Consider the following 27,244-nt stretch of genomic DNA (forward strand, 5'->3'; position numbering starts at 1 on the left):
TGGGGCCTATCTCAGGCCTCGTGCTTCCGCTCCAGCCAGTTTACCAAGCCTGCAGCCGGCCCTCGGCACCTTTGCGCGGGCGCACGACAACTCTCTGCCCCAGGAACCTTAGGTCTCCGGTCGCCGTAGTCATCCGGGCCGTTCGGAGGCGCACACCTTCCGGGCCGTGGTGGGCAGCGGACCAGAGCGGTCTCCAAGGTGGAGCTCCCTGGCTCCGTGGTCCCGGGATGGAGCACGTGACGGAAGGCGCTTGGGAGACGCTCCCGGTGCCTCTGCACCCGCGAGTGCTGGCGGCACTGCGTGAGCTCGGTTTCCCCTACATGACGCCGGTCCAGGTCTGTAGGGCCAAGGAGAGAAGGGAAAGCCTAGGGTCATCCGGGGGAGGAGAGGCCAGGACAAGCTGCCAGTCTGGCGACGCCGGGTGTCCCCTTCCCGGAGCCCTCGGGCCGCGCAGTCTCACCCAGCGCCGAGTAGAGGTGCCCCGCGGGGTAGCCTGGAGGGCCTGGCCTCTCCCTCCTCTTTCCGGTGTTCGCTCCCTTCCCCCGGTCCGAGCCAGGACCCTCAGGGTAAGGGGGGAGCTCGCAGTTGTGGCCCCGGAAATAAAGCGGGGACCTCGGCCGGTGTCCACCCTCACCCCTGGAACCGTGTCTTCTCACGCGTGTGGCTTCGTGGCCTTTCAGGAGGAGCCCGGGTGGGCAGGCCAGAGACGGGGTTCCGGGCTGCCACCGAAACACCCGGGTGGTCGAGCACAAATCATTCCTTCTCTGGACCTTAACTTTCCCCTCTGTAGAGGAAGGCGTTTGGAAACATTTTCAGGGCTTGTCACTGACTGATAAAGTCTTGTCAAGTCCGAAGGTGCTTGAAGCTGGGTGTGATGGCTTGATGCAGAGAGATAGCGGGCGGGGGAGGGGGGAGTCCAGAGCCTGGGGGCTGTTTGAGCCAGGAGGGCAGTGAGGTGGGAAAAGACCAGGGAGAGTCTGTTCTCCCTCCTCCAAGGGGGCCAGGAAATAGCTGTCACATCCTGCCCCCCCCAGCAGAGGTTAGGCATATATGATGAATTGTAATGTACTCTAACCGTATACAAGAGATATTCCAGTGTAGAAACAGGACTTGGCAGCTCTTTGTGTTTGTTGACCAGAGAGAGTGAGGAGCTGAGGAGGGTCCCTAGATGATAATAAGCCTGGGGAGGAAGGCGGTGCCCATGAGAATAATAAAGCAGGAGGAAACATAAAAAGAGTTTGGTTTTAGATGTGTTGGATTTAATATGTCTTCAGGGCATCCAGTCCAGTTTGAGATGTCCAAGAGACAGTTGGAGATACAAGTCAGGAAGTCAACAGAGAAGGCTGGATAAATAGATTTGAGAACTGTGAGCATAGAGATGATAATTGAATCTAGAAAAAGTGATGAGGTTGCCAAGGGAAGTTAGTCCAGAAGGCCCAGGTCAGAGCCCAGTGGTACATCCCCCTGTAGGGAGCATGACCTGGATGAAAAGCCAGCAAAGGGGACTGAGAACTGATCAGACAAGATGGAGGAGAAAAGGGGGGTGAGGAGACAGAGAAAGGAACAAACATTTATTTAGTACCTACTATGTGCCAGGTATCTTGTTAACCAATTTACGGATACCTCATTTGGTCCTTTGAGGAGAACCAGGAGAGAGTAATGTCACCAAAATCTAGAGAGGAGAGAGTATCAAGGAGAAGAGCGTAATAATGGACAATCTGTGGTTTTGTCTTCTGTATCTTAGATGTTCTCTAAGGTTCTTTAGAAGGAACTTCTTAGTTTCTTCAGCTCTAATGTTTTATGAATCTTTCCCTCCTTATTTTACAGATGAAGAAACTGAGGTCTGCAGGGGGAGGTGACACAGTCTAAAATTATATGCTTATACTATACTATCATAGGATGTTGGATCTAGAAGGGTCTTTAATTCAATTCCTTCATTTTACAGATTTAATATTTTAGAACTGAGGTCCAGAAAATGGAAGTGATCTGTGACTTAGTGGCAGACCCACAACTACTCTTCTCCTGCTTTCTCTTGCCCATGTAGTTAACAGTCTGGAAGATGGCAGGTAGAGCTGGAGGGGGATCCTCAGCTCTTTCACTTGGGGCATTCCCAGCTCCTTCATGACTTAATTTTCTTTGGGAAGGAGAAAGGTTTACTGGCACAGTAGAAGCACTCCAGTGCCGGACCATAGCGACTGGTCCTTACTGATTGACTAAAAGATGGATGACTCCACCTCTCTGTGACCTTAGGTAGACACTTGTTAGCTCTCCAGCTTAACTTTCCTCATTTGTAAAAGGAAGTTGGATGAAGCGAGTTTGAAGTCCTCTTTTCCACTTCTAAGGCTCTAGGTGTTTAAATATTTCCCTTTCTTCCTTTTCTCTAGTCTGCAACCATCCCTCTGTTTATGAAAAACAAAGACGTAGCTGCAGAAGCTGTGAGTAAACTTTAAAATCACTGTCCACCTCTATTCAGGTTTTTTACAATAGGGAAAAACCTTTGATTAAAGAAACTCAAACTTCTTTGTTCTCTATTTAGGTCACAGGCAGTGGCAAAACGCTGGCCTTTGTTATTCCCATCTTGCAAATTCTGCTGAAGAGGGAAGAGAAATTAAAAAAAATGCAGGTAAAATGATCCTGTATCATTGGTCACTATCAGTCCTTAACTTAGACATTGTCCTTGCTGCCCAAGGTGTGTTATGTCCTCACATAGCCCTCAGCTTGGTTCTTCTCTAATGCACACATTGTATTATTTTGTGCTTTCTGTGGCTTGGGGGAATTCTGTATTTTCTCTAATGTCCAGCATTGTGTTCTTCATATAGCAGCTAGTAAGTCTCATTGAATTAAGTTGCATAGAATACAGGAAGCCTAAAAATGATAGTAAATGGAACAGTATGGGTCATAGGCAGTCACTTGAAGCAGTGGTGTCTATTTTATGGTCCTTGTGAGTTTCCCCATTACTGTAGTTTCCTTTAGTGTGAAAAAAATTTTTTTAACCCTTACCTTCTGCCTTAGAATCAATATTTTTATTAGTTTCAAGGCAGAAGAGTGATATGGGTTAGGCAGTGGGGGTTAAGTGACTTGCCCAGAGTCATACAGCTAGCTAGTATCTGAGGCCAGTTTGAACTCAGAACCTCCTGCCTGTAGGCCTGGCTGCCTAGCCGCTGCCCCTTCATTTAGCATGAATTTTGACTGATATGTGAGAAGACTTGATACTGAGCATTGGTAATATAGTTATGAGCAATATGGCAAGACTTAATCTGGACCCTCACTGGTTGGGTGATCCTGGTGAGTCATTTAATATCCATTTTCTCATCTATAAAAGGGGCATGTTCCTTACCCTACATGGTTGTCATGAGGATCTGATGGGGTAACATGCATTAAATGCTTTACAACTTCAAAATGCCACAAAACATGTCAATTATTATTAATGCCATATTGTCCAACATGTGAAGTCATCAAAGTGTTTCCTGTCTTGTAGGTTGGAGCTATCATTATCACACCCACACGAGAACTTGCTATCCAGATCAATGAAGTACTATTACATTTTTCTAAGCACTTTCCACAATTTAGGTAAGTTGTACTTACACTTTTTTTTTAAAACCCTTACCTTCTGTCTACCTATTGATTCTAAGGCAGAAGAGCAGTAAGGGCTAGGCAGTGGGGGTTAAATGACTTGCCCAGGGTCACACAGCTAGGAAGTGTCTGAGGCCAGATTTGAACCCAGGACCTCTGGCTCTAGGCCTGGCTCTTAGTCCACTGAGCTACCTAGGTGCCCCCTGAACTTATATTTTTAATTAAGCACAGATTGTTATTTTGCCTGATTTTTTTGAGAGTCTTGTTTCTTGTTTTAGCCAGATTCTTTTAATCGGTGGTAGGAACCCAGGTGAAGATGTTGAGAGGTTCAAAGAACAAGGGTAAGTTTACCTCATTTATACCTTTTTCTTTCAAGTCATAGCCTCCCCATAAGATAAGGTGCTGCCAGCTTTGATGAAGGAGTCTTGAGTGCTCCCTCTGCTGTGGCCCAGCTTGCCTCTTCCCTACTCCCTTTCCATCTTAGGAATTTTATCCCCAGACCAGTTTCCCTTTTGATTTTTATTTTGACACCTTTCCATAAGGTCTTGAAGATGAGTCCCCCCTCAGAATTGTGGAGGTGAAAAGAGAGGCAGACTTTCATTCCCCCTCCCTTCGGTCCTCTTTCCACTTTGTCTTCCTTCTCTGGCCCTGTAGGGCCAACCATGTTGGAGGTACAGTTTTCCCTTTGGTTATGTTTTGTTTGAGAGTGAATCTTAAATGGAGCATTCTTTTAACTGGGCCTTCAATGAATATTGAACATCTAAAACTCTTTTGAGCCTTTGGTCATTGTGATGAGTGCTGCTGAAATAAAGAGAGATCCTGTTTCTTTTTCTTTCCAAAGCGGGAACATCATAGTTGCCACTCCAGGCCGCTTGGAGGACATGTTCAGGAGAAAGGCAGAAGGGTTGGATTTGGCAAATTGCGTGAAGTCCCTTGACGTTCTGGTATTGGATGAAGCAGATCGCCTTCTGGACATGGGGTTTGAAGCCAGGTATTTTGGACAGAGCAACTCTAAATTTGCCTTCCTTTTTTTTTTTCTGATGATTTTGGCTAAGCCCCCTGGTCATTTTAAAACTATATCAGGATTAAGATTCTTGGCATTGCTTGATACTTTGTGAAATTTTGGTCTCAACTATTCCTTCCTCTCCTTGAATTGAATTTTTTTTTAAAACCCTCACCTTTCATCTTGGAATCAATACTGTGTATTGGTTCCAAGGCAGAAGAGTGGTAAGGGCTGAGCAATGGGGGTTAAGTGACTTGCCCAGGGTCACACCGCTGGGAAGTGTTTGAGGCCAGATTTGAACCCAGGACCTTTCAACTCTAGGTCTGGCTCTCAATCTACTGAGGTACCCAGCTGCCCCCTCCTTGAATTGAATTTTTAAAAAACATTTCTTAAAGCATCTGTGGCTCTTTCCAAAGGATTACTGCCACTTATATTACTTTTTGGGTGCTTACTTTTTTGTCTTATTATTTCCAGTATAAATACCATTCTGGAATTTTTGCCAAAGCAGAGGAGAACAGGCCTCTTCTCTGCCACTCAAACTCAAGAGGTTGAGAACCTAGTGAGAGCTGGTCTTCGGAATCCTGTCCGAATTTCAGTGAAAGAGAAAGGAGTGGCAGCCACTAGCACCCAGAAGACTCCCAGCCGCCTGGAAAACTACTACATGGTGAGTAGCCACTAGGCTTGTAAAGGGCACCTCCCAGCAGAGACCTTTGGCTTTTCTTGGAAATGTTCTAGGAACTCGGGAATGATGGAGAATATACATTACTGAACTGGCTTATTAAACCCTGGAAAATAAAATCTGCAACTTAATACCTGTAGCCATTGTTTAGACTGCTTTGCTAAAGAACCGAGAACCTAATAACTCTTTGAAGTAGATAATGTGTTCTTTGACTCATTCTGCCAGTATTTTTTTGTGTGCCTACTAGGTGCAAGGCAGTTCATTCATTAACCATTAGTGTCTGAACATCTGTTTCCGAATGAAGTCTTTGCCCGGAATGTGTGCTCACTTGAAGCAAAAGTAGAAATCCCACACATTCTGGGGGGAAAAGACCCGGCGTCTCATCTGTAGTCTGTAAAGGAAACTTTGAGTGATGTTTAAAATGTTCTGGTTAGTGGCGTAAATAGTCTGCTGAATATGAGTCTGGCCTCTGGGGATAGCTAGGATTTCGTTTCCTTTCCCATGAGTTTTAGCATCCTGGCTAGTGTAAGATTTAAAATTAGGTTTGACTAAATATGAGAGTTAAAAAGTAAGATTATGGCCACCATTTGTAAAATATTAACCCATAAGTCAGAAACACTGTTAGCAGCTTTGTTTACAACAAGGTAGAGATAGTAAAGTGGGAAGCATAGGGAGGAGCCTAAGTGCTGATCCGAAGAAGTCCAGCTCAGCCCACCCAGCAAGTCCTGATTTCCACATGGAAGTCCTGGTGGTGTCTTCAGCCAGAAATCCACCAACACAAGCCTCTTCCTTCAGCCCAAGTCACTCCTCAGCAAGCCTCTCCAGAGCAGAAAGCTGCAGTCAAGGACAAGTCCAGGAAAAAGTGACTGCGACCCAGAGTCTCCCTCCTGCAGGCTCACCTAGGCAGAATGAATGAATCGGTCCTTCACTTCCTGTCTCTCCCAATTGCAGCCTTTCAATTTGCCTAGCACTGCCCTGGGGTGGGCGGCAGTGGCCTTTGGAGGTGTGAGCTTTCTCTAGTAAGTGACTTGTAAACTCTCTTACTTATTGGCTAGCTAAGTAGGGGCACTTCAAGTTCTTGATCTGATTAACTTAAAATAGACAAAGGGAGAGTTAATTCTGTCTTCACACTAGACAGGGAGAAATTAGATCTGTAGGTCCGAAAGATGCTCTTCTTCCCAAGCCCATTTAATTTGGATCCTGTAGCTCCCCCTTTTGGCTTTCTCTGGAGATGCAGGCTCACTCTTCTGCTTTTCAGGCCATCTGCCTCATTCATTTATCCATTGGTTCACCAAATACTTGCCAGGTGTATATTTTCCTGCCTTAAAGAGTTAGCATTTTAGTGGAGATGAGGGAGGCAGTAGAGGGAATAGGAAATAAATGATCTATAGAATTTCAGATTCCCCACACGTCTCAGCATCAAAGTATTTCCCATTTGGCTTCTAGTATTTGAAGTACTGTTGTGTGAAGAGGGGTAATACTTGTTTTCCTGGACTCCAGACAACAGAACTAGGAACTAGTTTCTATGAGGCAAATGGATTCTTCTTGTCAGGAGAAGCTTCCTCTCTATCAGATCTATCTAAAAGCAGGATGGGCACCATTTAAGGGAATGGGTAGGTAGAGACCCCTGTTTCGGAGGGAGGGCTTTCAAGCGAAGGCCAATTGGGGTTGTTGGGAAGGTGATTCTTGAGTCAGGGATGAGTGAGGTAGATGAGGCAGTGTTCTCTGAGGAGCCTTCCTGTGCTGAGATTCTGTAATCCTATTATGTACTTTGGACAGAGACTTCACACACTTTTTTTTGAGGACTCGTTAAATATTTGGTGCAGTTATAACTGGAAGCTGGAGGATATCCAGGATTGTCCTTTCTATACTGTGATTCTGTACGTTAATTTGACTTTGGCCAACAATGGTAGCAGGAAATGGCTAACATTCCAGCCAAAATATGCAGTGAATGGGTAGATTGATTCCTTTCTAACCTGTTTTCTGGGACTGAAAAGTGCAATGGAGAGCCTGCTGTAAAAGTTAACTTCACATTTTTATAGTTTTTCAAGGTTTACAAAGCCCTTTCCTCTCAATAGCCCTGTGAGGTAGGTAGTGCAGGGATTTTCATCCTTATTTCACAAATAAGGAAATAGAAGCCCAAAGGGACAAAAGGGCCCACCCATTGACAGGCAGGGTCCAGCAATATTTGTCCTTTGATATCTTGACTCCACAGTTGAGACTCTTTCTACTGTACCGTGTTCAGTGGCCTTTGTTTTTATTTTTCATTTATTTTTTTATGCTTTTTGCTTTTATTTCCTTTATTATTATGCAGGTATGCAAAGCAGATGAGAAATTTAATCAACTTGTGCATTTTCTCCAAAATCACAAACAGGAAAAACACCTGGTGTTCTTCAGGTATTTTGGGGCTCCCTTGGGATTGGGGAAAATCCATATAGTAATCCAGCTAAAAATTATTCTAGGTACAGAATGTATGAATAGGTACTACCAGGCCCCTAGCCTCTTTGGATTCTCTCTACAACAATGTTGACCCTGGTTTCAAAATGGAAGCTGTGGAAAAGTTTGTGCATCTCTTGCCTTTTTTCTCTTGGCTCAAACCCAGTTGTGGTTATGAAAATAAAATATATTATGTATGTTTCTTCATTACATCCTGTCACCAAAGTGCATTGTTTTCTGGAGGTGGAGAACAATGGTTATTTTATCTCATAGTCAATTAATCCTCTGTAAAGGATTGTTTTGGTGGAAGAGGGGAAAAAGCCAGATGAGTACCTGATTTGGGAGTCTTGATTCGAGTCCCTGGCTTTGCCAACATATTGGTCATGGGAGCTTAAGGGCCTTAGTTTCCTCATTAATAAAATGAAGATATTAATACTTGCTCTGTCTCTTAATATTATTGAAAAAATCAGACGACAGTGTTTGGGAGAGTGCTTCAAAAAGTATGTGTGCTCTTATAAGATATTATTTTGATGGCAGTAGTGAATTAGCATTGCAGTTTAGTTATTCTCCCATTTAGAGGATAGGGACTTTGACTAGAAGACATTGAGATTCCCCTACTTATAGACCAGAACCTTACTATTTAACTCTTTCAAAATAAATTTGTCATCAAAGGATTTAAGCTCGTTTTTTTAAACTTTAAATGTATTTTATTTTTTATCTTGCAAAACATATTTCTGTATTGTTCATTTTTGTAAGGGAATGGTCATATAAAACCAATACCTTGAAATAAAAACACAAATAAACAAGTAAAAAATCATATGCTTTCATCTGCATTCCAACCCCAACAGTTCTTTTTCTGAAGTTGGATAGCATTCTTTGTCATGAGTCCCTCAGAATTAGGATTGAAACTCTTGCTTCAAGAGACCAGGTTGTATAGATCATTATTGGGGCCTAAGTTGTATTTGCCACTTCCTCATCATTGGGAAGTATCCTTTTTCTACTTCTATATCCTTTGTCTTTTATTTATGTTGAATATTTTAAGCTTGAAAAATGAGTAGGGACAGGTTTATCCCTTAGCTTCTGTCATCCCTTGCCAGTTATATTTCAAAGAGTGGAGCACAGGTAAATATTGAAATTTTAGATGGTTCTTTTTTTTTTTTTTTGGCTTCCTATAGTACTTGTGCCTGCGTGGAATATTATGGAAAGGCTCTAGAGGCCCTCATTAAGAATGCAAAAATTATGTGCATTCATGGGAAGATGAAATACAAACGCAATAAGATATTCATGGAATTTCGCAATCTACAAAGGTAGGTTTGCTCCCTGAAAGATATCTCTCAGTCCTGGGGGCAGAAATGGTACAGAACATTAAAGTCATGGTGGAAAAGGAACATTCTGTTACCAGATCCCATTCATCGATGCCAGATAGTCAAATGTGTTCTCAGTGTTCCGACAGGGCAGGTCTAGAAATTCTATCAGATTTCCTACAAATTGGACATTTAAAAATAGTTGATATTTTGGGCCTGCGGGTACTGCCACATATTGTATAGGACTTTTTAATTGGAGGAAGGAAGATGTCACTCCTTGGTTCTGAATTTCTGTAAAAGCAGAGGTAACCTGTTATTAGGTGGCATGATCAGTAATCAATGTCTTGGGCTCCCTTTTACACTCCAGTTACATGCCATGGGGTAGGTAAAGCAGTTGGGCTTCGCAAGTAAGGTCAGGAAAAGTTTTTGCTAAAAACCTTGTGCATGTTGTATTTGCTCCCTTGAGATAATACATGTTGTACATCTAGACCACAGAGGGCAGACATTTTTCCCTTTATCAGTTTTTCATGTGGAAATTTTGTCCTTGATCCACATTTCCAACAGGAGGGAGATGTTTTGATCAGATTTTGGGCTATTAAGTGCATCTAAATTTTGTCAGGGGCTTGAGATATTCAGAGGAACACTTCCTTGACCCCAACCTCCCCCCCAAAATTATAATGTATCCCTGCTACTTTATACACTGTTTATATGATGAACCCTAAAGATTTTGTGTATGGGCTTCTCTTCTGATTAGGAAGAACATTTTTGCTATTCAGTTTGCTTTTGAGCCCATCTTACAAGTCTGACAAATGTTTGTTTCTTTTTTGTAATTAATTAAATTTTTTATTATTACTATTCCAAATGTTTACAAATCCAAATAAGCCTCTCCATATATAAAGCAAAAGAGATATTTATTACACAAGTGAAATCACAGGATTCTTATATGTTTACTTTTCTGCATATCTGTATTCTCCCCACCCTCTCCCATCATTGCATAGGATAGTGACATGGAGGCCAACGTGTTCATATAAATGAAATCTTTCATGTTTTATCTTTCTCTTCCCTTTCTGGAGGGAACATTCTCAGTTTATTCTTCTAGCATTAGTTCTCGGGCTGTGTATAATGTTCTCTTGGTTCTACTCATTTTACTGTGCATTATCTTGTATAGTTCTTTCCAACTTTTTAAAAAAAAATCAGTTTATCATTTCTTATGACAGTAGTATTCCATCATAATCACATATCACAATTTGTTTTGTTTAGCCGTTCCTCCTTTGATGGACTGACCTGTTTCATTAGCATGTTCTTAACACAGTTTCTTGTGTAATAAATGCTCACTAAGCCCTATTTGGTGATAATGAAGCTATGGATGACTTTCGATCATAAGAAATATTTTCCTTTTTCAATTTTCAGTGGTATCTTAGTGTGCACTGATGTGATGGCCCGGGGAATAGACATTCCTGAAGTAAATTGGGTTTTGCAGTATGACCCACCTAGCAATGCAAGGTACAACATGTTTTTTTCTGTTTGTAAGCATACTCTTTGGTGAGAATGTTGCTTTTAAAAAATTGTTGTTTGCCAAGATAGGCAGTGATGGAGTGGCTAGAAGGCTGGCCTCAGAGTCGGGGAGCCCTAGATTCAAGCCTGCCTCGTGAACACACTGGCCTCACTTCTCAGGGCCTCCAGGCAACTCTGAGACTATAAGTAGTAGAGACCTATGTAGGTAAAGGAAGTTTGGCCATTCAGAAGTGCTCCCTTCACCCTGAACTCTCAGATCTATTCCTTATCCTTGTCCCATGTATGTCAAGGATCTATGAACTATTACTGTCAGAATTCCCATCCCTGAGGGGTAGCTGAGTGGCTCAGTAGATTGAGAGCCAGGAGGTCCTGGGTTCAAATGTGACCTCAGACACTTCCCAGCTGTGTGACCCTGGGCAAGTCACTTTCCCCCATTGCCTAGACCTTACTACTTTTCTGCCTTGGAACCAATATATAGTATTGATTCTAAGGCAGAAGGTAAGGGTTTTTATTAAAAAAAAAAAAAAGAACTTCCAACCCTGATGCTGATTGCAGTCCATCTTTAACTTAGAGAAGTGCTTTCACCAGGAATAAATCAACCCATGGTCCCATAGTTAATGAGTGTCAGGCATTTGAACCTAGGTTCTCCTGCCTTCACGTTCCTGCCTTCATTCACAGTGCTATGTGGTTTCCATTAGTTGTGTGTGAGACCTCAATGTGGCCTGATCCATGGAATTTCCCTTTTGACTAGTGGGGAAATGGCCTTCACCAGTTTTCCTTATTGTTCACAGTGACTTTCTCGAATTGGTACACACAGAACACAGAATTCAACATTTTCTTAGCTCCCTGTCACCACAAGCCCTTGTCCCCCGGCTTGGAGCTCTGGCCCACTCCACCCCACGAAAGCTTGTTCTTGCTGTGCGAGGAGCCTTCTCTTTGCTAGTTGGGTCTGTCTGCCATGTTACTTCCCTGCGTGCCTCCCTCCTTCCCCTGCAGGGGCTTGTCTTTGGAAGGTGATTAGGAGCCACGGTCAGGCAGCTTTCCTTACCTTACCTCGTCCTCATCTTCCTCCTCTTGGCTCTGCTGACTGACTCTTCCCCTCTCCTCCCCAGTGCCTTTGTGCATCGCTGTGGACGCACAGCCCGGATCGGGCACACTGGCAGCGCACTTGTGTTCTTGCTTCCCATGGAAGAGTCCTATGTCAACTTTCTCTCCATTAACCAAAAAGTAAGTTGTCTGCCTTTTTCATTGGGCGCTCCTATCACTCAGTGGTAGGACAGGTGACAGAGGCGGGGAGGAAGGAGTGCAGGATTGGGATCGTGAGGGCTCGGCCCTGCACCTTGGCCCTGCCTCGACAAGCTCGGGTGGACTTTGGCAAAGCCCCTTTCCAGCCCTTTGGTTCTATAAAATGAGCGAGTTGGGCTAAATATCACAAAGGCGTCTTTCTGGCCCAAACTTACACCCCTAGTGAGTGCTGAGTAAAGGAAACACTCAAGAGGTGATGGAGACTCCTACTGAGATGGATGGCATTGAGGGTCAAGTGCTGAACGGGGATTCAGAAGACCTGGGCTCACGTTCTGCCCCCGACAGGCTCAGTTTCCTCATCTGTAAAATGAGGAGTTGGACTTGGACTCTGAGGTTCCTTCTGGCTCTAAGTTGTTGGTTCTATCATGATGGACTGCCCTGGCCTCCACTAAGCTCAGTCATTCCATTTGGGGAACAGGCCACAGGCACAGCCTCAGGACAAAATCATGTAGCATCTTGCAGAAAAAAGCAGAGCACCAGGGCAGTTCTGGAGGGTCAGGACAGGCTTCCTCGAGTGGGAGGGTGGCAGGGCTCCTTGGATCAGGCTTTAAAGGGTGGGCAGAGTTCAGGAAGGGAGAAAGAGAGTGGGCGCAATGTCTTTGTGCAAAGGCCGTGAAGACTTAGAACATGAACGTGGATTCTGCTTGGGCAAGTCCCAAGTGCCCTTGTGTACAGTGAGGGGGCCACTCCTGGCAGAGAGGTCAGGAACTGAATGTGCAGGACGAGATGCTCTGTCCAACCAGGCATGAGCAGTGGGGGAATTTGTTTGGCTTAATTATCCATGTTTTTCAGGGATTTTTTTTTTTTAAAGTAGAGGGTAGGAGGAGGAAGAGGAAAATGTTAACTTAAAAAAATTAAAAATGGGGAGAGAACCAGGACTGGAGATGGGAGGTCCTGGGTTCAAATCTAGCCTCAGACACTTTCCTAGTTGTGTGGCCTTGAGCAAGTCATTTAACCCACATCTCCTAGCCCTCTGCCTTGGAATTCATTCATAGCATTGATTCTGAGAAGGAAGGCAAGGGTTTACAATAAATAAAGGAATGGTGCTCTGCACATTTACAAAATAAAAGGAAGGGTTTAGACTAGATGGCCTGTGTCCCCTTCAGTCTAGAGTTCACTCATGGCTGCTTGGGTGTGTGTGCGTATGTCCGTCTGTCTGTCTGTCCAGGAGTGGTCTTGTGGGTTGGGGCCGTAGGGAGAGTTGACGGGATCCGGGCCCAGTAATGAAGGTTGTGCTTTTGGCAGTGTCCCCTGCAGGAGATGAAGCCTCAGAAAAACCCAGCCGATCTTCTCCCCCAGCTGAAGTCCATGGCTCTGGCAGACAGAGCGGTGTTTGAGAAAGGGATGAAAGCTTTTGTGTCTTGTGTCCAGGCCTACGCAAAGCACGAATGCAATCTCATCTTCCGATTAAAAGGTGAACTGCGGCCACTTCTTTCTTTTTGCCCCGCCCCACCCGTGGAATATTTTTCCACTTGTTGCTGTTGGGCTAAACTAGTGCTCTGCATGTCTGTGTTGATACTTTTGGGGGTTATTAGGAAGACATTCCTGGGCTTCACGTATAAATAGGCCCCAGCAACAACAAAGACAATGACAACAGTAGCAGGTAATCAGTAGCTACTGTGTTTCAGGCACTGTGCTAAGTTCTTAAAAATATGATCTTATTTGATCCTCACAATAGTCTTGTGAAGTCCTTGCTGTTAATACCCTCATTTTACAGTTGAGGAAACTGAGGCAGAGGTCAAGTGTTTTGCCATGATGCCACACAGCTAGTTAAGAGTCTGGGGTCATTTTTAGGCTTGCATCTTTCTGACTCTAGGCTCAACACTCTAGCCACTGCTACCTCTGCTTCCTCATGAAAAAGAAAAGTAACTGGTCACTGAACTTTCTTAAACTTGTGGTGCAATGGAATAGAACACCAGACCTGGAGTCAGGAGACCTGAGTTCAGATCTGTCCGAAGGCATTTCCTAGCTCTGTGACCCAGGGCAAGTCACTTCACCCTGTAGCCTTTGCTCTTCTGTTACTAAGACAGAAAGGAAGCATTTTAAAAAATACTAAAACCGACACAGATTTTAGTAATTTCTAAAAAATATAAAGTATTTTGTTTTCTTCAGAAACATTAAAATCTTTGGTTTTATTGGAAAAAATTAATGCCATCAAGGCACAAGACAAGAAGTTGTTTGGTTTTTTTTTTTCTTCTGATTTTGACTAATGCTGATTTTTAAATGATTTAGACCTAGATTTTGCTAGTCTTGCTCGAGGTTTTGCCCTACTCCGGATGCCCAAGATGCCAGAACTGAGGGGAAAACAGTTTCCACATTTTGTGCCTGTTGATATCGATACAGATACCATTGCATTTAAAGATAAAAACAGAGAAAAACAAAGACAGAAATTTCTTGAGCAACAAAGAAAAGAAAAAAAAGAAAATGAAGGGAGAAAGAAATTTATCAAGAACAAAGCCTGGTCAAAGCAGAAAGCCAAGAAGGAAAAGAAGAAAAAAATGAATGAAAAGAGGAAAAGAGAAGAGGTATATGCTTTTTTTTGGTTAAGACCATGTAAAATTGAATCTCTGAGCAAATACAAATTGTACTCACGAGAGACCTTAAAACAGAAAAGTCATTTGGACTCAAAACTTTTACCACTTTTTACACTCTGGTGCCTGGTTTCTAGTAATTATAATTTTTGTGGTCAGCCTGCATATATAATTTGAAAAAATGATTTGTTCATTGGAACCAGTGTTAGTTTTATTTCCTTTTCACAATGGGAAAAAGAAACAGGTTGTTATGGAATATCACATCCACTGTTTCTTTGTTAAAATGAAGGGGTTTAGGGGAAGGGGGGGGGGTATGACTTGTAGTGGAGTATCACCAAAAGTGTCAAACAAGAGGCATCCATGAGGCTTTAAAAAGTGAGTTAGCCCTTTGACCAGACATTGCATTTAGGTTTCCAGAAATTTAACTGACCAGCCCTGGTTCTTTGTGCTTATAGGATCTAGATATTGAAGATGAAGACATGCAGGAGCTGCTCAATGACACGAGACTCTTGAAAAAGCTGAAAAAGGGCAAAATGAGTGAAGAGGAGTTTGAGAAGAAGTTGTTGGCAGGCAGCAAAGGGCAGGCCAAGGATTTGGGGTTCTTGGATCTGGAAGGTGATGACGGCTGACCAAAGGAGGGCCATGTGGTGTCTGGAGGACAATCTAACAAGTTCAAGGAAGGGCTTGGTGGGTGGAGTAACTCCACACTCCTAGGGGGACAAGGCCCACCTGCTCTGGTTATGCCTCAGGTGGAGAATTTTGGCTGATATCTGTGCAGAACCCTATCTCAGTCTGCTCAAGAGAGAACCACAAATCCAAAGAGCAATTTCTGCCTCTGACTTCTCAGTCAGATCGAGAGGAACAAACAACATTTTTGTTGTGTAAATAAGTGTTGAAATTTATTTTTTCTATAGCTTTCTTGGAGCTAGTTTAAGAAATAAAGGTCATGAGGGGCAGCCGGGTGGCTCAGTGGATAGAGAGGCCTAGAGACGGGAGGCCCTGGGTTCAAATTTGAACCCAGACACTTCCCAACTGTGTGACCCTGGGCAAGTCACTTAACCCCCCACTGCCTAGCCCTTACTGCTCTTCTGCCTGAGAACCAATACACAGTATTGATTCCAAGACAGAAGGTAAGTGTTTAAAAAAATATATAATAGAACACTTGATTGTCAGCTATCAAATTGTATAGTTTTCCTACAACTTTTAATCAGGAATTTGACTTCTCTTGTGGAAATTTCCCCTGGATCCAAGTAGGTGGAGCCTATATGGAGTGATTCCCCCCCCCCCCCCCCCATCTTTTGGGGAATCATTCAGAAGGGGAATGGATACTTATAGAAAACAGAAAAGGTGAACCACTTTTCCCAGGGGAAATTATTCAGGAGTACTTGATTTTTTGTATTGTTGACCTTCAGTAGTGTCCAACTATTCATGACTCCATTTGGGTTTTTCTTGGCAAAGATACTGGAGTAGCTTGTCATTTCCTTTAGCTCATTTGACAGATGAGGAAACTGAAGCAAAGTCAGGTGGCTTCCCTAGGGCCACACAGCTAATAAATGTCTGAAGCTGGATTTGAATTCATGAAGATGAATCTTCCTCACTCCAGGCCTGGTGCTTCATGCACTGCACTACCTGAATGGTTTGTATCGACAGAGCCACAGACAAATTGGGCCTTATTGGCTTGCTTTTCAAGTTTATTTCTTTGTAACATATTAAAAGTTTTCAGTACTATTTGAAAAGTTAATAATTTTACCCAAAATAGCTTTCAAACTTCAGGTTTTACAGGAATACTTAACCTAGAGTTTGTGAATTTAAAAACAAAGTATTTTGATAACTTTCACTATAACCAGTTTCCTTTGTAATCCTTTATGTAGTTTATGCATGACAAAACATTCTGAAAAGGGCCCAAGACACAAAAGAGCTTAAGAACCCTTGATTTAAAAGAAAGTCCTGTCTTCCTCAGTAACAGAACTCAAGTTTTCATTCCTGAAGGCCTCTTACTCCAGGAGCAAAGAATGAATGCTAGTGGCTCACAAAAAATGGTTCCTTCTGCATGGAGTTTACGGCATTCGATACTCATAGAGGCAATGGCAGTGCTTTGTGGAGAGTCGATAAGGTTACAGTCAGGTCATCCTATCTTACGTTCCAGAGTTTGACTTCTTTCTGGGGGAATTATTAAACATAATAACATTGATGTAAAGCCTTAAGCTTTGCAAATTATCTCACAAACATTGTCTGATTTGATCTTCACAACACCCTTGGCAGGTAGGTGCTATTTTATATTACTTACCTATTCATTTTTTTAAACCCTTACCTTACGAGTCAATGCCGAGTATTGGTTCCAAGTCAGAAGAGAAGTAAGGGTTAGACAGTGGGAGTTAAGTGACTTGCCCAGGGTCACACAGCTAAAAAATGATTGAGGACCTCTCAACCCTAGGCCTGGCTCTCAATCTACTGAGCCACCTAGCTGGCCCCTCATCATCTTCCTTTGGGACTCTGGAGTATGGAGGCAGAGTATGGAGGTTAAGATGACTTGCCATGGCTCTATCAGAAATGCTCACAGCTGGATTTAAGCTCTGGTCTTCCTGATTCTAGGTCTAACACTACCTGCTGTGCCTCATAGTTTGTTGATTGATACATTCACAGGTTCCTGAAATCGTGTTGGGGCACAGAGTATGGGGAAGGCATAGGGGATTAGGCCAGTTTGGAAAAGCTAGAAATTGATGCAGATAAAAATTATGGTAACCTTTCTGGTGTCTTTAATTGTAGAGTATGGTATTAGAATTAGTCAAATGAGATCGAAAGAGATCCACATAGAGTACTTTGTAAAACTTACAGCATTGTATAAATGCAAACTACTAATAATTCTTATGTGAGGGCAAGTGGATGGAAACAAGAGATACTGGGTTTGAATGTGGCCTCAGATGCTTCTTAACTGTGTGACCTTGGAAAAGTCACTTAACCCCCAATTATCTAGCCCTACCACCCTTTTGCCTTGCAACAGATTATTCTAAGACGAAAAATTCTAAGAGTTTAAAAATTATTTTATATGGAAACCTCAAGGTCAATTTAGTTCCAGAGTGAAGGGAAAATAAATTCAATTTAGATAGGTCTTAAATAAGCAAAAATAGGTATTTGAGGATTTGTCTGTACATTTTGAAACTTTTATTCAAAAATGTACTTTCAGCATATATAGCATGGTTTCAGCCCTGAATCTCTTCATTTATGTATTTTAAAACAAACTGCCATTTATGATGATCTTGCGCCTTCAGAACCATCATTCTTGTAAATGCGCTGTATGTCTTATGCAGGAAAGCCAACCAGTACAAGCGATGCTTGTTGGACTGAAACAGTCAGTTGTCCTTTTAAGTTTGGTTGATGCCACTTTGTCTTGGCTCATCACCCTGTGCTCCTGGTAAATGTGTCGGTCAAAGAGCCAGGTGGCAGGTACAGGGCAGCTAAAGGTAAAGCTTGATGAGTTCATCACTAACTGCCGAGGGTGTTAGTACCCCCAGGTCTGTGAACAACAATGTGATTAAGGAAGGCGGAGTGTAGTCAATCCAGGGGTGCTCTTCTTTCAGATCTTGGTCAGTTCCAACAGACTTTAGTGTAGCTGCTTTGTACTAAGGAGGAAAAACAAAACCTGGGATCAAGGAACCTGAAACCACAGTTCTCTCCACTGATACTACACATAAACTTATTCAGTCTTCAATCGCCAAAACACTAAGCCAAAAACTTTGTTAGGAGAGAAGTGGCAGCAATCTTTGAGAGAGCCAGACTGATGGCACGATTCCTACTTTGGAGAGGGGGTCTATTATTCCCTTCAAATCTATCAAGTGCGTGAAGATGGCTGATCCCATGTCTAGCTTCAGGGATGTCCCTTCTCCAGGACATCTTATGCATTTGTCCTATTTCAGGGCCTTATTATCACTGAATGCATAGCCTCTTGCAATAGGTGGCTGCTAGTTCTCCCTACCTGTCTGGCCCCTTCTCTCCAACCCACCCACAAAGCTGCTGAATGGTTATTCTTATTTATTTATTTTTAAGTATTTTTCCATGGCTACACGATTCAGGTTTTCCCTCCCCCTCCCAGAGCCAACAAAGCAGTTCCACTGGGTTATACGTGTATTATCACTCAAAACCTATTTCCATATTTATTTTTGCAATAGTCATCTTATTAAAACCCAAACCCCAAACCATACACTAATATAAACAAATGATAAGTCATCTGTTTTCCTTCTGCATTTCCGCTCCCACAGTTCTTTCTCTCCATGCGGATAGCATCTTTCTCATGAGTCTCTCAGGATTGTCCTGGATCACGGTATTGCTAATAGTAACTAAATGGCTATTCTTAAGACACAGCTCAAACCACATTCCTTCTACCTCTAGCATACAATATAAAATATTCAATCTGGCATTTCAAGGCTGCCCCCCACTCCAGTTGTCTTTCAAGTTAGACCCCTTCACCCAGTCTGTCACAGTCACTGGCCTGGGGGGCTGTTCCGCTCCATCTCCCACCATCCTTTCCACACGTCGTCTACCCATGCACACAGTGTTCTGGCCTCTGGATCCCCCTAGCAGTCTGCTGCTCCTCACGACAGGTTTTTGTCTCTGTCCCCAACATCTTTACAAACCACAGGCCCTTTCACAATTGATCTCTGAACTGAGCTGATATGCTTGGTGGTGATTTAGAATATCACATATGTACAATTTACAGTGATTTTCAATAAAGAAAATGCGTAACTATGTGGGAGGTTAATTAAATTTGTAGAATTCTGGCCCTGGAACACATTAAATCTCTTACCTTAAACTTATCTGGCACATCTTGCTGATTGAGAGGAAAGAGTCGCACAAACTTGAAACTTTCTGCCACAACGTAGAAGGGCTTGTTCTGTGCTTTGGCACACACAGCTGCCTGGTTGGTTCCAATCTGGGAGTCACAGGTGTGAGCAGAAAAAAGGGGCCTTTTAAACTTGTATGGAGTTCTGTACAATGGTGCTAACAGAACACTGAGAGCAGGACCCGTCACGGGCACAAAGGCACTGGGTCACAAGACAAGCTAAGCCTTTCCCTGGGAGATCAAGTGATGGAACAGAGAAAACCTACAAGAAAAGGTTCTGTGTGTCCTCTACAAACAGAACAGGGAAGTCTGAGGAAGCAAAGCCAACCCAAATCCACACCCCAGGCTTTTTATTTTAATGACAGCCATAGGGAGGAAATGCTCCATAAGACAGCATCAGCATAAACAAACATGAATGATGCTCTTCAATGGTCCAGGAATATTTCTGGTACTAAATGAATCAACCATCTCACCTCAGCTTTATCTTAGGTGGAGAACAATGGGAAACTTGTTCTTTTCCTGAATACATGAATATTTCCAGAAACAAAGAAATCTGGACAAAGTAGTTTCTCTGGGTTACGTATGAGATGGCCAAGCCCACAATGGCATGATGTTTGGATGGTTAAGAGTTAATAAGTGGGGGGGGGGCAATGGGGTAGCTCAGTGGATTAAGAGCCAGGCCTAGAGATGGGAGGTCCTGAGTTCAAATCTGGCCTCAGACACTTCCCAGCTGTGTGACCCTGGGCAAGTCACTTAAAACCACCCCCACCCCCCCCCATTGCCTAGCCCTTACCACTCTTCTGCCTTGGAACCAACACAGTATTGACTCCAAGACAGAAGGTGAGGGCTAAAAAAAAAAAGTTAATAAGTGACTAAGGAAGACCCCAAATGACCACCTAGCAGCCCTGCTGAGACTAGAGACTGGATTCTTTGTAAGGGTCCCAAGGTTTGCTGCCTCCAGCAACTGAGGATATGTCTGAGCAATCTATGAATACCTTGTTAATAATGCCTCCATTTTCAACAACGCCTTCAGCCCCAACAATCACAAGATCCACTTTCTCCATGATGTAGCTAAGGGGATAAAGAAAGGTTCTCGTGACACACCAAGCCACCTACCCCTCTTAAGTAATTTCAACATGGAAGATGGGGAGTGTGAGAGTGAGTGAGAGAGAGAGAGAGTGAGTGAGTGAGTGAGTGAGTGAGTGAGTGAGTGAGTGTGTGTGTGTGTGTGTGTGTGTGTGTGTGTGTGTGTGTGTGTGTGAGAGAGTGAGTGAGTGAGTGACACAACCACCACCTTCCCCTCTCTGAACCTGACCTCCTGGAAACTAAGAGCAACCAACAAGATTTAAGCCTTGGACTTTAGCGCTGGTATAGGACTTAAGTGACTGAATTTGGGATTTCTTTTGTATAAGGAACTAAGGAGAGGAAACTCCCTCCACCAAAGTAGGCTGGCACCTGCTCTGTAACTGACAGTATTAGAGTTGCTTAGACCCTGAGGTCAAGTGATTAGCCTAGGGTCATCTAGATAGGCCCAATCAAAGACAGAACTTGAACCCAGGTCTTCCCGGCTCCAAGGCTATATCTCTAGCCACTATACCATGTTGATATAAAAAGCTAATTAAGAAAACTTTTGGTAGGGCAGTCTCATACTTCTGTTTTTAAAACATTTTTTAAAATCTGAATTCCAAATTCTTTTCCTCCCTCACACATTGAGAAGGCAAGCAACATAGCAGTTATATATGTGAAGTCACATTAAATATTTCATATTTATTTTAGACTCACTTTCAGAAATAACCCATTCTGAAATATTTCTAACTTCCATGTTCATCTGAAAATCTGCCTTTCTGTCAAGAAACGAGCAATTTTGCTTGGTTTTCTCCAGGGACTCTGGCACCTGATCTAGCCCACATGGAAGAAATGACAGGCCTGGGGTAGCAATGTTACTGTGTTCTAGATAAAAAAAAGAACCAGGCTACTAATCTCTGCTAAAATCTTAATGCCAAGGGCATTCTCCCAATTTCTCACATTCACCCCCTCCCTTTCATGCACTTACTTTTGTTTCTTGCTCCTGAAATAGCCCAGCCCTTTAAAAATTATGTCAGTTCTAACTCCTGCCACCCCCAAATTCCCCAGTGCTAGTGTGAGTCAATGGCCAGGTCCAAGCTGATGCTGGGGTAGTAATCAAGAAATGGCAAGCTGTCTGTTGGATGTTTACAAGTTTTCTAACCTTCAATTTACAATTTTGCAACACTGCTCCAAGCCAGCCTTCTAAAGGAGAACAGAAAGGTGTGGGTGTAACTCACCCAACAGCAGCATCTAAAATCACAGTGACTGGAACATTCAAACTGCTCAGTGCTTTTGCCATTTTCTTCCTGCAAATAAAGTTCCAGAAGAATTAGGAAATGCCTTTGAAAAGTAATCTATGTGAAAAATTCAGAATTTAAATGATTGGGATGCTTTGGGTGAGACTCAAGTTAACACTGATGTGAGCTCAGGTAAAGGGCAGATCATTAGACTTTTGTTCCTAACAAAATCTCAAACTTGGGGTCTTTGGGTGACAAATTTAAATTTTATATGTCAGGGTATTAGTATATCACTTAGAGGATTAGTTTAAAATCAGCATATATATGTATATAACTAAACTTTCTGCTATCAGAAAGCTTCCATCACTGTTCATGGTGAGTTTCAGTAAGAGTAATTGTAATGGAACAAATTGTGGCACATAAACAGGAAGGGCTATTACTACCCTGGGAGGAACAAAGAAGGCAAATAATTCAGAGAAACATAGGAAGAGTCGTATGAACTGACACAGTATGAGAAAGAAGGCCCAAAGGAACACAATTTACCCAAATGACTGCAACAATGGAAATGAAGGCAGCACTACAAGGCAACAAAACTCAGGATAAGTCAAATAGACAATGTTGGTTCCACATTATTGCAGTTAAAATGGACATTGTCTTTGCTAACAAACAATAAACTATTGTGAAAGAATAAGTGAAAAGTGATACGCACTGTCATTTATAACTATTCCATTAGGCAGTTAGTTCTGCTAAACTTTGTAGGAAAGCAGGGGAGGCCACAGGATGATATTTGGCAGGAAATGACTGACACGTCAAAAAGAAAATGTGTTAATAAAAATGAAGGAGAACAATTAGAAGGCTTTCCCTCAAAAAAGAAGTCTGGCTTTACTTTCTCTACCTTCTGGACAGGAGGATTTGTAGAAATTCTTTTGGTCAGTGCTTACTATCTTCTGGCCACTTGCAAAGGAACCTTGGAGTAATTCTTTAGGTTAGGTCTTAGCCCCTATCAGTCTGCTGTTCCTTTACTTCTGAGGTGTACTCAGACTCGCAGAAATGGTATGTCTTGGCTACAGAGGGGTCTTGCATGGCCAGAACAACAAGGATTCTAATATTTGGTTCATACATGAAGATGATGGACCACTAAAATGATAGATTGGAAAAATACTTGCCCAGATAAGTCTGGTTGGGACTCAGTGATATACACACTGAAGCGTTTCTTGGCTGCAGCTGCTGCCTCCAGGACTCGGAGCACCACTCTCGAGTAGGCATGAGTTAATATCCTCTATCAAAAGGAAAGATTTTAATCCTAATGAGTTTTCATATTTGTATTTGAATTAAGGGAGTTAAGTGAATTAAGCTGTGTACAAATCTGGTTGTGTTCCTTTCATAATATTCTGATGTAACCCACATTCCCTTTAGTATAATAAGTCAAAGTTCTGATGCTTCCCAATAAATGTTTCTTTTCCCAAATCGGCTTATTGTCAAGTGTATCTAGAAGATGATAGCCAATCCCAGGCTTGTCGTGGGAAAAGGAGGTTGAAAAAGATTCAATTCATAGAAATATTTAATGGGTTTCCTCCTTGCCCCACTCTACCCTTTAGAAGGAGGCAGTGGATAAAATTCAAAGGACACGGGATTTGTAGTCCAAGGTCTAGTTTCAAGGCTCTGCCACCAGTGTGACCTTGGACAAGTTACTTAACTCAGTTTCCACTGTTGGAGTACTCTTGTACTTTAGGGCTATTATTAATAACTAATAGCATTAATGAAACAAAAGAAAGCCCTGCTCTCATGCAGACTCAATTTGTTATAAATGAAAACTCTGGATCTAATGTCTGGCACTAAACAACGTAATGACTCCCACTGACCCTTCTCAGGGCGAGATTGACCGTGTTTGGGTGAACTACTTTGAAATTTTATGCTGCTTGGGAAAATGGCATAGATTTAATGAGTAATTAAAATTTTTATTTTAGATATTTTTCAGTCTGCCAGTCTTATATATCTGGATGCATGTGTGCCGAGTTCTCATAAAATAAGATCTTACTGTATTCTAAAACAAATTTAACAAATGAAGCATCCAGAATTTAACACAAATGTGTTTGTATGATGGAAAATTTAGATTAAAAAGTCAACAATCTCATTTCTGGTTTGCTAGAAATGGCGTACAAGTCTACCCCTGACCATTAAATTGTTTTGGTAATGACTAGTATACTTCAAAAGGATAAAGAGGACAAAGATGCAAAATGGACAATTAGGTGATTGGTACGTGCATATTTGACAAGATGAATGTTTGCTGGCGGAGAGAAGCACCATAAAAGTTTGACTGTCCTAGCAAGAGACCAGCTTATATTTTTCCTCATGAGTGCCGGAGCCACAGAGCCATTCCCGACACCTCATAACATAAATTGTTACATCATTTTCTCCCATGTAGCACCGATGACTCATGAGTCCACTTACAGCTCCATCTTTGATGAAAGTATGGCACAGGTCTGCAATTTTACTTCTTGAAAGTGAGATCCTCCTGAGAAAGAGTTCTCCTCGCTCAATCATGATCTTCTTACACTTTAAATAATCCTAGAAAAAGTGAAAGAGAAATCTAGCTAGAGACTATTCATAGCCATGTGGAGTAGCACAGAAACCATGTGAATCAACTTACTGAGTATTCCAGCGAGGTGAGACTGATGAAGCGAAGGAAGAGTTCTCCACCCGAGGAGACTGCCACAGAAGAATCTACACTGCACAGAATTTTAATGGCATTTTTGAGGTTTGCTCTCAAACCCTGAATTGTCTCCCCTGCAAAGTTGAAGAGTAGAATAAAACTTGAGTTTTAGGAACTGATTACTCTTCTATTTTACTGAAAAATGATGTATATTTTACAAACAAAGCTCTTTAGAATAGAAAGAAATTTCTTAGGTCACAGCTTTTTCCAAATCCTAGAATTTAGAGTTGGAAAGGCTCTTCAAAGGCATCTAGTGTCTTACTTTACATAAGAGAAAGCTGAGAGCCAAAGAGGGGAAATGACAGTCCCAGTGTAATAGTTCATTAGCTACTGGCAAGTTTGAGAAGAGAATGACCAAGTACTATATCCCCTTGAGGGTTCTTCCCACTACAGCCTGCTGTTCTTTGTAAAATATCACAATGTGCTCATGTTATTGGCACATCACAGCAAATTCAGTTGAAGGAGTTAATAAAAATGTGAGCCCAATTTATTCATGTGGGAATACAAATTTCTTCTGCTAGCACAATGATTGAAGCAAAACTTATGTTTTGGTACAGGAAATACTCAAACCAATTCAAAGTGAATCTCCATTCCGAAATGGGGCTCTTTGAGTACCATTCGATGAAAGATTATGCATTTTCTCTAAGAAAAAGTAAATACAAAGTCAAGTTCTCTTATTAAGTATCCTTGAAGCCTAGCACAAAGGCTGGTGTATAGTACATGCCTAATCAATGAATGCTGATTGAATAAAGTCAGAAATGTAATCAAAATTAAATTGAGTAACTAATTTAGGAATAAGAGTTGTCAGAAATTTTCTCAAAATTAAGGATTAAATGAAATAAAGTTAGGAGCAAAGAGACAGGTGGCTATGCAGACATAGACACAAGGCTTTCCTAGATTTATTCTGGACAAATGTCTAAAAGTCAGGGAGACTCTTGATTGAGATCTTCTTACCTTTGTCTCTCTTTAGAAACTCAAGTAAAGTTCGAATGGCAGCCACAGCAGAAGCCACGTCAGGATCTTCTTTCATTTGGGAATTAAAGTACTCAATTAGCTCTGGGAAGAAGAAGTACAAGGGAAGACATTTGTTGAGTTTCACTGGGCAAGTTACATCAGCTCCAGAATAACCTGGAGTAAATTGTGATGTCTGGGGACCATTTGCTTCTAGGGTACAAACCCCTCATTGTACAGATGTCAGCTTAGAAGAACAGTGTGAGAGCCAGTATGGAGTATGGACTCCACATTCCCATCTTCTTATTATAATTCCACATACACCTAAAGAAAAGGAAATGAAGCCTGACGTGCAAGCCTTGGACACGGACTAGGACTTGAGGCAGCAATAGTTGTTGTCAGGCAACTGGTTGGTAAAGTGGATAGAATGCTGAGCCTGGAGTCAAAAGACATGAGTTCAATTCTGATCTCAGACATTTCCTAGCTGTGTGACTCTGGGCAAGTCACTTAACCTCTGTTTTGCATTAATCCACTAGAGAAGGAAATGGAAAACTACTCTATAAGCATCTTTGCCAAGAAAACCCCAAATGAGGTCAGGAAGTCAGACTCAGACACAAAATCACAACAACAAGCCTAATCCTTTTATGTTACAGATAAGGAAGACCCAGAGAAGTCAAGTACAAGACCAATAAAGTCGCGAAGCCAAGTCAGAATCTTTGTGCTTTGACTCCCAATCTAGCAGCCTTCCTGGATCTCTCAGGATCTCATTAAACTTGCTAGAAGTATGAGTTACAGATAAATTGCTGATGTACAGAAGGGGAGAGAGAGATCCCAAACTGGGGTTATAAATATAGCATATAGAATGTTTTAATGTTTTTACTATACCCATCAAACATAATTCATTTACTCTTCAGAGTTCAAAGAAACAAGCATTTATTAAGCACTTTTTAAAAAAAAAATCCTTACTTTCTGTCTTGGAATCAATACTATATATTGGTTCCAAGGCAGAAGAGTGATAAGGGCTAGGCAATGGGGGTCAAATGACTTGCCCAGGGTCACACAGCTGGGAAGTGTCTGAGGCCAGATTTGAACCTAGGACCTCCTGTCTCTAGGCCTGGCTCTCAATCCATTGAGCTACCCAGCTACCCCCTATTAAGACTTCTTAAGGCATCCTCAAAACCTCCTTCTACACAAACTTTCCCTGTTCTGTATGTGCCTAGAAATGCACTTTGTGCCTTCCAGAAAACCAGTGTTAGGTCAAGAGGTGCCTCATTTTTGTCATATCCCCAGCACCTAGGGCAGTGCCTATCATAGAGCATGTAACATTAACTATAATAACATAACATTGTGAATCTTAAAACTGCTCAAACTCTACTTCAGAGGATTTGATTAAACTATTCCCCATTTTCTACAATGGAGGTACTTAGTCAGGAATGTATTGAGAACTTTAAAATTACTCCACCCTGCTCAGACAGTGCCTTAGGGGAAGATAAAGTTGTAAAATTCCTGATTCCTAAGCTAGGTGGTCTATTTTAGATTTAATACAAAAAGGTGATAAGTACCTATAAAGGTTAAATTAATCACTAAAAGGTCAAGCAACTTACAAAGGACAAGCTTAGCAAAGAGATGTGAAATACTCAGAAGATATAATCTAATCATAGAAGGTGATAACAAAAGAAGATGTGAACTAAGAATGGCCAGTCCTGGGGAAAAGCTCTACTGTGATTGATAGATGTGAAAATTTAGGGGAGGTGACATAAGAGAAAATTCTCTTTAAAAGGAGGTCAGGAGTTCAGAGGAGGATCTCTGAACTTAGTTGGAGTTTGGAATTAAGTTTGGAGGTGCTGGCTCTCTGAATTTAGTTGGAGTTTGGAGTTAAGTTTGGAGGAGCTGGCTCTCTGAACTTAGTTGGAGTTTGGAGTTAAGTTTGGAGGAGCTGGCTCTCTGAACTTAGTTGGAGTTTGTAGTTAGTTTGGAGGAGCTGGCTCTCTGAACTTAGTTGGAGTTTGGAGGAGCTGGCTCTCTGAACTGAGTTCAGGAGTTGAGGATTTCAGTGAAGGCCTGGAGTTTTGCTTTAGGACAATCTTGTGGTGA

The 27,244-nt window shown here is 42.2% G+C and overlaps 2 protein-coding genes across 3 annotated transcripts in view; one reads left to right on the top strand and one right to left on the bottom strand.

Moving 5' to 3' along the window:
* DDX55 (DEAD-box helicase 55) lies at window positions 1–19,157 on the top strand. The gene is made up of 14 exons (XM_001375338.4): window positions 1–335; window positions 2,385–2,435; window positions 2,537–2,623; window positions 3,479–3,570; window positions 3,852–3,914; window positions 4,415–4,564; window positions 5,051–5,240; window positions 7,570–7,652; window positions 8,867–8,998; window positions 10,406–10,498; window positions 11,623–11,737; window positions 13,061–13,229; window positions 14,048–14,340; window positions 14,802–19,157. The coding sequence occupies exons 1-14, from the start codon at window positions 228–230 to the stop codon at window positions 14,973–14,975; spliced, it is 1,800 nt and encodes a 599-aa protein (XP_001375375.1). The 5' UTR covers window positions 1–227; the 3' UTR covers window positions 14,976–19,157.
* EIF2B1 (eukaryotic translation initiation factor 2B subunit alpha) overlaps window positions 16,020–27,244 on the bottom strand; it is a 15,038-nt gene continuing 3,813 nt past the window's right edge. For both annotated transcript variants that reach the window (XM_056821888.1, XM_056821889.1), the window contains exons 2-9: window positions 25,154–25,255; window positions 24,137–24,273; window positions 23,938–24,054; window positions 22,649–22,765; window positions 21,487–21,551; window positions 20,179–20,254; window positions 19,148–19,273; window positions 16,020–17,966 (exon numbers count right to left, since the gene is read on the bottom strand). In XM_056821888.1, the coding sequence (XP_056677866.1) occupies window positions 17,802–17,966; window positions 19,148–19,273; window positions 20,179–20,254; window positions 21,487–21,551; window positions 22,649–22,765; window positions 23,938–24,054; window positions 24,137–24,273; window positions 25,154–25,255 (905 nt within the window). In that variant the 3' untranslated portion in view covers window positions 16,020–17,801. The remainder of the gene's footprint in view (window positions 17,967–19,147; window positions 19,274–20,178; window positions 20,255–21,486; window positions 21,552–22,648; window positions 22,766–23,937; window positions 24,055–24,136; window positions 24,274–25,153; window positions 25,256–27,244) is intronic.

The sequence above is a fragment of the Monodelphis domestica genome, chromosome 3 (assembly GCF_027887165.1).
Source record: "Monodelphis domestica isolate mMonDom1 chromosome 3, mMonDom1.pri, whole genome shotgun sequence".
In the NCBI taxonomy this organism is placed as follows: Eukaryota; Metazoa; Chordata; class Mammalia; order Didelphimorphia; family Didelphidae; genus Monodelphis; species Monodelphis domestica.